Source organism: Lissotriton vulgaris, unplaced genomic scaffold (genome assembly GCF_964263255.1).
Source record: "Lissotriton vulgaris unplaced genomic scaffold, aLisVul1.2 SCAFFOLD_956, whole genome shotgun sequence".
Taxonomy (NCBI): domain Eukaryota; kingdom Metazoa; phylum Chordata; class Amphibia; order Caudata; family Salamandridae; genus Lissotriton; species Lissotriton vulgaris.
Genome location: NW_028242570.1, coordinates 535,263 through 548,032, shown reverse-complemented (window position 1 = coordinate 548,032; position 12,770 = coordinate 535,263). Strand labels below are relative to the sequence as shown.

The 12,770-nt window shown below is 46.6% G+C and overlaps 1 protein-coding gene across 4 annotated transcripts in view; it reads left to right on the top strand.

Annotated features, from left to right (window-relative positions):
- DNMT3B (DNA methyltransferase 3 beta) overlaps window positions 1-12,770 on the top strand; it is a 371,865-nt gene that overhangs the window by 239,573 nt on the left and 119,522 nt on the right. For all 4 annotated transcript variants that reach the window (XM_086948367.1, XM_086948364.1, XM_086948366.1 and 1 more), the window contains one exon: window positions 3,815-3,963. In XM_086948367.1, coding sequence (XP_086804493.1) covers window positions 3,815-3,963 — 149 coding nt within the window. The remainder of the gene's footprint in view (window positions 1-3,814; window positions 3,964-12,770) is intronic.

The window sequence follows — 12,770 nt, the reverse complement described above, 5'->3', positions numbered from 1 at the left end:
ATCATCCTGACTCCCTCCGATCTGAGGGGCTCCACTGCCGATTTCATCACTTTAGTGAAACACCACGGAGTGGAGGATAGACCGAAAGGAAGGGATGTAAATTCGAATATGTGTGAGTTCCATTGAAACTGAAGAAAACGCCTGTGAGGTGGGAAGATCGGGATCGTAAGATACGCATCCTTGAGGTCCAGGCGGACCATTCAATCCTGTCTTTGGAGAAGGTATCTGAGGAGGTGGATACCCTCCATCTTGAAGTGACGATAAATGAGCCACTCGTTGAATTCCTTGTGATTTATTACAGGCCAATAGCCCCCATCCGCTTCTCCACTAAAAAGATGTTGCTGAGGAAACCCACAGGGTGGAGGGTCGAGGCTACGATGGCCTTTTTCTGCAAGTGGTCGGAGGCTTCCCTGTCTATCAGCTCTCTCTGTTCCCTCGAGAAGGAGAGGAGTCTTGGGTTAGCTAACTAGGCGGGGTATTCGAAAAACTCTATTTGGAAACCATGCACTCTTTGCAACACCCAAGCATCTGAGTTTAAAGAGGCCCAATTGTGGAAAAAACATTGCAGTCTGCCTCCTATCACCACATCTTCCTATATCTGAACTCTTACCTTGTTGGTTATTGTAGGTTCAGTTTTGTCTTCCTCTACCACCTCAGGGGTGTGGATGCGACCTGGTAGGGTAGAAGTTGCCAAACTTGTTGGGGTCCTGCCATTGTCCTCTATGGGATTCTGCGGACTTGAAGGAGGCTTGGTTGTAGGGACGGCCGTGCGATTGCCCTCTGCCACGACTGGCTGTGCCAAAAACACGCAGGGGAGGATACGTTTTATAGAGTCTTGGGCTTTGTCAAGGGAGTTGAATGTTTTGACAAATTTTCCTAACTCACTGACGAAAGGGTCCCCAAAAAGATTGCCTTCCGCTACTGGCCCAGCCTCCGAGGTGACTAGCTCCCATAGCTTAGGATCAATTTTAATCAACAAAGATGTGCAGCGTTCTGTGGAAATTGCTATATTGGCATTTCCCAGGAAAATAACTGCCCTATGGGCCCAGCTGGAGAGAGTTTTTGGGGAGATAAGCGTACCCAAGGCTTTGGCATCTTCCGTCATCGCTAAGATTTTTGATAAGGGGCCTGCCGTGTCCAGGAGTTTATCCTGGCACGCCCTCCAGGAACGATCAGTGACCTTCTTAGGATAACTAATAAATTTGGCCAGGAACGTGGCCATCTTAGGATCCACCTCAGGGGTGAGGCAACTTTTCCATCCAAGGTTGGTCTCAGACATTCTGCTCTTATGCAACTTCTAACCTCCTTATCGAGGGGTTTACGAAGCCTGGATGCCATGTCCGCTGCCACTTTAGGAGCCAGAACCAATTCCGCTGACCGAGGGTGAAGTAGGTCATCAGGGTTTAGCATATCACTGCCTGTGTCAGGTTCTGAGGGTTGGTCTAACTTCGCCGGGCGCCATGGCCTGCCTGAGTCACCATCGCCATCAGAGGTCTGGGGGTAGAGTATCAAGGAAACCTGAGGGTCCTGCCAGATCATCTGAGGGGCGAAGGTGTTGGGCCGGGGGCTGGTGCTCCATAAAAGCCATTTTAAGACCAGCAAACGTATCAGTATCCACTCCTGCGTCCTCTACGCGCTTCCTTTTCGGGTCTAAGGTGGAGGGCTGCCCTGGAGGTAGGGGTTCTGTGCCCCTGACTGGTCTTTCCTTGAATCCAGGGGTTGCAGGCACTGGGCCTGAAGTTGTGTAATTTTCCTCTTCAAAGGCGCTACCACCATTGAAACTGCCTTGAGGATGGAGGAGTCCATAACCTGACAAAAATTATCATCAATAGGCAGGTATGTAACTTCCTCCTCCTCATAACATTGTTAATCAAAGACCTCCATAATGCTTAACGTGAGGACTATAGCCAAAAAGGGGCTAATATAGGGAATTTCCCTGCAGATTTGGAGACCCTTCGGATGTATTTTATACAATGTGGGACCTTACTCCATACTGTTATTGAGGGTGTTGATCTGCCTGGGCTGGTCCTCTAAACACAGAATTTGCCTTACCCGAGATACCGGTGTCAAGCTCCAGGCAGGGGCTCTTTGTTCTTTTACCAGCTGATAACTTTAAAGGAAAAACTGTCTTCCCCAGAGTGCAAACAAACAAACGATTTTGACAATATGAGCTAGCGAGTCTGTCCGTATCAGTTACACCACACTGAGCGGAAACTGAGGCTCACAGGCAGCACGGGGGGGGGGGGGGGGGGGGGGTATCAACGTGCTAAGGCGGTGCCGCGTGAAGTAAGAAACAAAGCAAATGTAACCGTTTATCCTCATACTCGCGCTTAGGCACAGCACTTAACAATACAAACATTACATATTATAAAAGCCAACCTTTTAGTCAGAGAGGTAAAACACTTAACTTGATGCTGCTGGAGCAGCGAAGAAAGAGGAGGGTAGAGCGTCCTCAAGTGAAGGTCATCGATGCTCCTGGCTCAGGATTGGAAAATGCTGTTGTTGGACAGTTTCTCTCCATTTTCCCTGGGCAGCATGGGAAATGTAGTTTTGTTTATGCTCTTGGTTAATGATCGCTGCTATGACAAATAAAGTGGAAAAAGAACAGCCTAATCCGAACCCTCCGGTCCTGACATAGAATTTCAGCTTGACGCGCTTCTTTGACAGAGCAAACCCCTTAGTGATAATAGCTATTAAGGTTAGCACCCTTCATGTTAAATCATTCATCTTTACGCAGTGGCCCCCATGAATAAATTCATCTTACTGCACAGTAATCGCCCTTCTACGGTCAGATCTTAAATAGGAATTTTGTTGCCTTTGAGATTAAACAATGTTTTTTGTTTTAGTTACACTTTTCAGGACGCTAGGGTAGCAAGCAGAAGAGTGAACCCCTTTTTCAGTTACTATTTCACAAAAGTGGATTTGTTTCTTACGAGTTAAAACAGATTGTGTGGATTAGAGACTAAGAAGTGTTTATAGAAATGGAAGGTGAAAGCACTGCTCTCATCTTCCATCAACAGTATGCCTGTACCAGAAAACAATTGATGGTAGATGTTAGCTAGTATGAACCATGCCGTAGGGTCCAGCACAGGGGCAATAAGATTCACGGTGTCAAAACATCTCCTTCCAAGCATCTCCTTGCCACAAGCAGTTGGTAACACTAAAAATGTGGTTTACCCCACAACAGATCAGCCATATTTGGAGACAAAGCCTCTATCCAGACAGAGTGCTCACAGCATTTATTGCTTCAGTTGCCCACTCACTGTTATGTACACCCACTGATGCACTCGTACACTCACTTATCCATTCATTCCTCTATTCACTTATTCACTGCTGCACTAATTATTAACTCCTAAACACACTGAGTCATTCACTGTCCCATTCATTTAATTGTATACACTCATTCATTCCATCCTGTTTCCTGTGCTGCACACATTCACATCTCTTCACTCATATTATTATACTCATTCATTCACTACTAAACTAATTCGCTTATGTGAGCTACTGCTTCCTCTCTATAACTAATTTTTTTCACATTCACCTAAACACACACCAAACTCAATGCAGAAACAAGTGTATGCACAGAATGCCAAACAAATTGCTTTTGCCAGTGCTTGTAAACTGTGTCTTTGATGTAACCCATTGTAACCTTACAAAGCTGATCAACTGTTTGGTGCCCCATTTTCACATTACTGTATTAAACTCTACCTTCTTTTCAAGTACTACGTCATACCTAAAATAAAATAAGTTTCTTTCACAAGGTATTTCTCTCTATAAAAAAAATTCATTTTTTTTATTGTGCTGCTAATTTTAGAGGGTACTGGAAGGCTGTTCTTTGAGTATTATCGGCTCCTGAACTACGCACGCCCCAAAGATGGGGAAGATCGACCCTTCTTCTGGATGTTTGAGAATGTCGTTAACATGAAGGCCGAAGACAAGAGAGACATTTCCCGTTTTCTGGAAGTAAGTATCGGGATGTGTTGACTTTTTCACAAAGCCTGAATTTTCAACAAGCATAGTGTTTTAAATGGGCAGGTATTGCCAGGTGCTGGACCTGCATTTCTCTTGTGGATGATGTCCATGTATAGTCATAAGCACTTGAATAGTCCTGCCCACGCGCGGAGACCGTGGAGCACTTCTTTAGATAGATCTTTTTAAGTGGGTATTTTTCGCCTTTCTTCAGAGAGATAGAGAGACAATAATGCAGCCTAAATACATAGGCTACACTGGCCACATATTCATCTTGAAGTGAAAAAAAGGTAGCCAGTATACTATATTTTGAGCAATTTTCTTTTTGAAAACACATTTTTTATTGTCATATTTGTAATACAGCACAGGGCCCTGACATCCAGGGGACCTGTCACAATAAGCAGTACACCATTATCAGCAAATGACATCTTTTCTGTAATATAAGCATATAAAGTAGCGGGATAATCTAGATTCTCCGCCACCCCCCAACTCAACTACCCCCCACCCTCTCCCCCTTCCCAACCCCCCCAATCCCCAGCCCAACCCCCCCCCCCCCCCAAGTTGGGCAACTTTTTTGTAGTGTTTAACACAGAGAAGAATCCCCTTCACAAAACTCCTTTTTTCACGATAGAGATGAAAGGAGAGGACAGAATAGCCCAATAGGCTGCCATTTTATATCTTAAAAATAGAAGCTGTGCCTTTAAGAATCCAGAGACCACCAGTATCCCATCATGCACAACTAGTGGCAGTTACTTCAATTCTTTTTTCCGGCTCCTGCTATCAGGACCCTGGAGCATTGAGCTTTACCAAATTGGGTTTTTTCTTCAAAATTCACTTCTGAATTTAACAAATAGCTACTTCACTCAACCTCTTTGGTCAGATCGAGGAGAGGGTCGGACCTCTACCAGGGCTCTGTCTCCCCAGCAGAAGAAGGGCTGAAAAACTACACCGGTCCCGGTCGTTGTCGAGGACGATGATGTCGAGAGGGGTTATTGCACTGACCGGTTCGCTGTCGACCCAGGGCTCTAGGTCTAAACACGTCAATGTTCCACGTCAAGAAAAAGATCATCGACATCGATTACGAAGCCGACGAGGAGAACACCTCGGTTGGTGTCAGACAGTGACACTTTGCAGGTCGCCGTCAAGGACCTTATCCCACCTCCACAGTTACTTGATGTCAATATACCTCTGTTGATCGAAGTCAAGTCTCGATGCCGAGAGGCTGGCGCTCGACGTCGAGACGCGATCCTCCTTCGATGCGACATTGAAGGTCGCCATCGACGTCAAGAGGGACGGAAAGATCTTCCTCAAGGACTTTGTCAGCCTCTTCAAGGTTTCAGGAGGCGCGAAAAAGGAGAAGACTTATTTACACTTCGCACCTCCAGCTCCTCCACTTGCACCACCACCAACAAGGTCTAGGTCTTAGACGAGGCATCGGTTTCACAGTCATAGATGCTCCTCTACTCATTCACATTGTCGCTGTCACGGAGAAGGATCTCATTCCAGACATACCAGCCACTCCTCCTCTTCAAGCATACTCTCCTACACTGTTGGATTCACCTCCCCCCAGATTTCACCAGTTGAGGATATTTCGACTTTTATGAGGTTCTGGTGCGGGTTACTTCAAAATTAAACATTCCAGTGTCCACTCCTACACCAAGTACTTCTGTCCTATTTGAAACCCTTCAACAAAAACAAGCTTCATGTCCCTTGCTTCCACTGGTGCCAGGCCTCTTAGAACCGGCAAGGGAAGTTTTTTTGGCTCCATCCATGCTGCAGAAGAAATACCGGCATCCGGAGCAGGATCCTGCTTTCCTACAGACGTATTCAACTCCGGATTCTGTTATTGTGATAGCGGCGAAAAAAGCAACATGCCACAGCTCCAACCTCAACAGTGCCACCAGATAAAGAGAGCAGAGAAACAGTCTCAGTGGGGAGTAAGGTTTGCAACACAGCAGGGACTACCATGAAAGCTGCTAGTGCCACAGCCTTATTGGGCATATCTGACTGGGCACTGTGGGAATTGCACCAACAGTTTTCAGACTACCTACCTAGAGACAAAAGCGAGGACTTTAATGAGATCTTGACAGAAAGTCTTATGGTCTCTAATCAAGTTATAAGTACTGCAGCGGCACATCCCTTCTTGCTGCGCATGGGTATTTCCATAGTGTGGCACTGCGGCAGCACTCATGGCTACGTCTTACGTCGCTTAAGCCTGAATCACAGCAGCGCATCCTGAATCTCCCATTTTCAGGTACGACTCTGTTCGGCACTCATGCAGGCGAGGAGATGGCCCGGATGAAGGCAGAAAGGGAGCTGCTAAAATCTGTTGGTCGAGAAAGACCTAAGGAACAGCGTAAATCTTTTAAGACCTTTTCAACGCCGCTATTCTACACAGAGGGTTCAAACCCCTCATTGGTATCAGGGCCGCCAGTCAGGTACGCAACAACAGTACCAATACTCCTACCAGCATTATCAGAAAAGACAGGCAAGGGGAAGATCAGGCCAGCAACCTGCTCAAGGAGGCAAGAAGGGTCAAAACCCTGAATTCTGCCTTCCCCCTCTTCCGTTACCTGCTCCGGTAGGGGGAAGCATCCAACATTACCTGACAGAGTGGCACAAAATCACACAATACAATTGGGTGCTAAATATTGTTCGCAGTGGATATTCTCTCAGATTCATCATCCAAAGTTAATACTTCAGAAATAATCCAGATTCCGCCTGCACCAATTACAACTGGAAGCGAACATTCTCTTACAGAAACACGTGGCGGAACCCGTTCCTCCTTTACAACGAGGCACAGGGCTATACTCAAGATTCTTTCTTGTCTAAAAGAAAGAAAAGCTTGGGTACAGACCCATTCTGGACCTAAGGACGGCCAACAAGTGAATTTGGAGAGAGAGATTCCAGATGCTAGCTTTGCACCAAATATAACCTCAGCTACATCGAGGAGATTGGTTATGCACAATTGACCTTCAAGACGCATACTTCCACATTTCCATCATAAGGAAGCATCGCAAGTTCTTGAGGTTTGCAGTAGGTAACAACCACTATCAATACTGTGTACTTCCATTTGGCTTGAAGTCAGCACTCAGAACTTTCTCCAAATGTATGGCGGTGGTAGCGGTTCATCTGAGGAAATACAAAGTGTTTGTCTACCCCTAGCTAGACAATTGGCTAATCAAGGCATCCACTGCTCAGGAGGCTCAGCTACACTTCAATTGGACCTCTGATCTTCTTCTTCAGTTGGGTCTTCATGTCAGCCAGGCGAAGTCAACCGTCATTTCTGTGCAGTGCCTGCAATATCTGTGAGCATCTATCGATACTCGATTGGCCAACTTGTGTCCTTCGGAGGAGAGACGCTTATCGATCCTTCGGAAGGCTCAGGCTCTCATGGCAATGTCTCCCTCAACCATGAGGAAGGTCTCCTCACTCCTGGGCTTGATGGCATCCTGTATATTCCTCACACCAAATGCACAGCTCCACACGAGACCCATGCAGGAATGCCTTGAAGACCAATAGGACCAGCAAATAGGAGATTAGGAAGACCAGATTCAATTGTCTCAGAATGCCCTCCAGTCCATCAAATGGAGGTGCTATTCCACAAATCCCTTTCCACAAGAAGATACCTGTTCAGACCATAGTAATGGATGCCTCTCTCCTGGGATGGGGAGCCCATACTGGTCAACTTCAAATTCAGGGCAAATGGTCACACAGAGATTCCATTTACCACATCACTCTGCTAGAGCTACAAGCAATTCATATGGCGCTGAAAGCGTTTCGGCCATCACTCCACTCCAACTTCTTGCTTGTCCAGACAGACAATACAACAATAGTGTATTAACATCAACAAGCAGGGAGGCTCGAAGTCCAGACCATTATTTCTGGAAGCCCATACGATCTGGAAGTGGCTTCTGGCCAGAAACTTGACCATAACAGCAACTCACCTACCAGATGTTCAGAATGCTCAGGCCGGCTCCCTCAAAGGTACTCCAGGAAAACTATGAGTGGCTCTTAAACTATGACGTGGTCCACGATATCTTCAGAAGATTGGGTACTCCGGAGGTCGACTTGTTAGCCACCGCAGAAAACAGCAAATGCCAAAGCTTCGCGTTGAGGTACTACCAACCGGGAACCCTGGGAAATGCCCTATGGATCAACTGGTAAGGCGATTTCTCTACGCCTTTCCTCGAGTTCCCCTAATCCCAGCAGTCCTCATCAAGGTGTCACAGTCACGGGCCAAAATGATACTCTGCCCCAGAGTAGCCGCGTCAGTGGTAGTTCATGAACCTCCTTCACCGGTCTGTCTGTCCACATCTCAGGCTTCCATACAGATCAGACCTACTAACGAAGTTCAGAGGGCAGATGGTGCACCTCTCCTCTTTGAATTTGGCAGGTGGCAGCGTGACTCCTGAGCTAGTACAGTATGGACACTTGAACTTACCGCAGAGCTGCATGGACATCCTCAAGGAAACAAAGTGGCCATCCATATATTCCGCTCATGCTCATACATGGAAGTGATTCTGTATTTGGTGCTCATCGAAGAATGAGGATCCTACTTCTATCCAGGAAGACGTCATCCTTTCATATTTGCTCCATCTGGCACAATCTGGCTATTAGGGTTCACCTTGCAGCCCTAACTGCCTACAGGAAATTCCCTTCACAAACTTCCTTTTTCAGAATTCCTGTTATCAGAGATTTCCTGGAAGGTTTGAAGAAGGTTTTTCCTCCCATTAGAAGTCCTCTCCTCCTTGGTAGCTTAATGTGGCCCTCTCTCGTATTAAGTAAGAACCTTTTGAACCCATACTTAAGGTGTCTCTTCAGCATCTGTCTTGGAAGACAGCTTTCCTTATGGCTATTACTTCCGCCCGCTGGGTTAGCGAAATCCAGGCACTTTGCTGTCAAGAGCCATACACAGATTTTCATGTATCTAAAGTAGTTATGAGGACTCATCAGAAATTCCTCCCTAAGGTGGTTTTGGAATTTCATGTGAACCAGACAATTTCCTTGCCTACCTTTTTCCAGTGTCAATCTACTCCAGTGGAGAGATCTCTTCATTCCCGGGATGTTAAAAGAGTTTCAATTCTATCTGGATAAAACGAAGGTTCTACTTAGATCTGACCGGTTATATGTAAATTATGGCTCCCTCCGTACAGGTCTATCGACTTCCAAGCAGTCCCTTTCCAGAGGGCTTGTTTCCTGCATCTTACTCTGTTACCAAAAAGCTAATAAATCTCTGTCCAGAAAGCCTAAGCTTACTCAACCAGAGGGTAGGCAGCTACTGCGGCCTTGCATCGTAATATACCTATTGCAGAGATATGGCAGGCTGCTACCTGGAAATAAGTTCATGCATTCACTAAACACTACTGCCTGGATTTGGATACCAAGGCAGATCCTCAAGTAGGGCAGGCTTCCATTTGGAACCTATTTGCTTAAATCTGCATATAATTCTTCTCTGGCTCTTCCAGCGCTTTCTATAGGGATGGGCTTGCTAGTCTATTCAAGTGCTAATGACTATACATGGAAATCCCCTACTAGAGGAGCAACAGTTTCTTACCTGTAACTTCAGTTCTCTTGTGGGGGTATTTCCATGATAAATCATAAGCAACCCTCCCTCCTCCCTGGTGGATTAGACAGAAGGATCCATAACATAGAACATACATTCACTTATCATCGCCCTGACCTGGTGGTCTCTCGATTCTAAAAGCACAGCTTCTATTTGTAAGACATATAATGGCAGCCTATGGGGCTATTCCAGTGGTTCCCAAACTTTTTTGACATGTGGCTCCCTTGACCAAATTGGCCGTTGGCTGCGACTCCCTATCATGCCACTTTTTTTTCAGGTGGGTGGCGGTTAACCCGACCTCGGGAGTACTTGCATTTGTCTCCCTGAAATTAATTGGGATGAAGCCGATAAAGGTATTATAACCAATTGTGTAACAAAAGAAAAATATTGCAGGTGTTTAATAAACAAGCATTTGCAATGCAACAGGTCTCGCATTTGTGAGAGTTTAAGCTATTGGCATTGTAAATCACAAAGCCTTTTATTTTATGTTTTGATAATTAACACATAAATAAAAGGCATTGTTATTTACAATGCCAATAGCTCGTCCAACATCTCAGGTACCGGTGCAAATTTGCGTGTATCTTGTATGATTTTGTCATTTACCAGCATAGGATTTTCTAAATGTACCAAATTATTTTGGGGGTATCTTGGCTAGCACCAGCAGTTAAGCTATGCATGGCAAGTGGCAGCATACAAATAAAAATAATTTGCAGAAACCTTCAAAAAGCACCACCTTCTGGGAGTCTGTTTTTTAAACTTTAAAAATACAATAATAATACTGCCTGCTCCGTGGTGCAGCTGTGAAGTAATGGGCTACTCTGAGAACCTGGTGTTATTAGGACAGTATTCAATGTTATTCATTATATCTACTAGGGAACCATGGAAGGCCGAGAAGAGCTTGAAGCTATGAACAGTAATCAGAGACTTCTGCAGTCAGTGCATTAACCTGCTGAGCAATGTTACAGCCGGTCTTGGGAGAGCACCCCTGTTTTTTCTCGCTGCTGATGCTGTTTGCTCAATATATCTGTGCAATTTCCTGTTCTAAATGTAGTTTTATGATGCAATTCTGTTTTAACGATGAGTGGCTGTATTCCCTCCATTCCCTAACCCAATTAGGACTTGGTCATTTGCTATCCTAGAAGACATTTCAGCCACACAGTCCCATTAAGGTCACCCTCTATGTTATTTCATGGGTCACATGGCGGCCATGTTGCTGGTTCTCTCACCAGCACCACCTCTACAGAAACCATTGTGCTTCCTCCTGTAGGACAGCTGCCCACCGCTAGGTCTAACAGAACAAGATTCCTCAGGTGTGCTCCACAGGCACTCTGGGTCACAAGTATCACACCATGCCCTTCCTAGTAGTGTCTCACAGTGTCACCTTTCCTATGTCCAGAAGAGCCCCGCCGGCCTCAGGTTGTAAAGCTCAACAGGGTTATATTGTGCCAGCTGTCGAAAGCTGTGCAGAGCTCGGCAGTCCCCAACACAGAGTGGCGTCTGACCATCCATCCACTTCCCCGAGGTACAGGGGGATTGTGTCCAAGGCCCGGGACCAGGGTTCGATTCCCGGCGCGGCAGGTTTCTGGACCAGGGTCAGCGGACTTGATAATTCTCTCGCCTCGGTGCCCACTCTGATCAGCGATCATACTCGGCAACTCTGGGCATTAGCTTGCCTCATCTTCACTAACGGCCCCACCAGACCGCCGGGGATGCCTGGTCTCACCCTGGAGATACCCATTAAGGGACCATCTCTCCGGGAAGCCAGGAAGGGTTTCGCAGCGGTCGAAGCGCCTTGGGACCCTCCGGGTAAGTAGTGCGCTATATAAATGCCTATACATACATACATACATACTACGGGCAGCAATGCTCGACAGTCAGGGGGTGCCCACTGCACGCAGTCCTGCGGCCAGCAGGACAGTCGAGGGGGGCACTGCACGCAGCCTTACGACCAGCTAGCGCCAAGGCAGACATAAAGGAGAGAACCAAGGGGCATGCACCATAGGAACAGTGATGGGGCAGATCCTCACCAGGGAAAACGACCAACCCCCCCCGGTAAGAATGCACAGGGGTGTAGATAAAGCAGGCTCGTGCCACCTGGAGGAACATGGCAAGGGAGTCGGCATGCTCCAAAGGACTGGTGCCCAGTGGAGGTGGGGGCGAGAAACACCCACTTAGGCATGCCTCCCCCCCTCCATGAAAAACAAGGAGCCAGGAAATATTCAGTGCCAACCCGATGTAATGGCCGGATTTTCCGCTTAGATGGGATCAGCCCCTAGGGGCCCCTATAACCCAGCCAAAACGTACTCACCTCCCTCCTTAGAACGTATTCACAATGAATATGGATAGATATATGTATATACAGGTCGTACCTAAGGATGGGGAAATAGCAATACACATGCATAGATTTTCTACAATATCTTATTCACATCAGTTAGTCTCGCGGCCACTCCGACCCAGACTGATCTACCCCAGGGCAGATATGACACACAATCCGGTGCGTCTACACATGGGCCTGCAGAACCCAATGCTCTCCTTTCCAAACGGTTCACAATCCGGTAAACCTACACGCCAGTCATCCCCCCTGACGCTCTCACTTACGCAAGCCACAATCCTGTGGGTATCCACGCTGGTAATCCTCCCCAACGTTCTCACTAACGCCGCATCAGCGACGACCACATTCCTATGAGCAATTATCGGGACAATGTCTCATTTATCTACTTGGGATAGAACTATGATAATGAATTTTAATACAGTTCCCAAATGGTATAATGTACCTCCTATTCTTGGCATCAAAGGTCCACTCGCTCCCTATTTATTTGATCACTATTTACCTGATCGGGATTTCACATCCGTTCATGCAAACAACTTTCAACTAGGAAATCCATTTACCAGGATTGAACAAGAATACAAGGCACATATCAGTTCTCTAAGAACTAGGGTATTTATTGACAATAAACATACATCACAATACTATGCAACATAATTTCTGTAAAGAAAAGGTAAAGGTTAGAATGCGCGCTCATTAAAGAAAGGGCGGAGATCACCTTGTTAACGTGAAGTCGGGACTCGGCAGTCATCTAGGTTCCCTTCTCGTCTCTGTGTCCTGGCTCGCCTCGCAGTCACACCCCAGCCGTCACAAGTACACGTCTGCACCGCTAGGCTCAACCTCGTCTGCTTCCCTCCAGGCCACCGGAACCTTGCTGGTTATTAACTACTGTCTCTCTCTCTCTCTCTC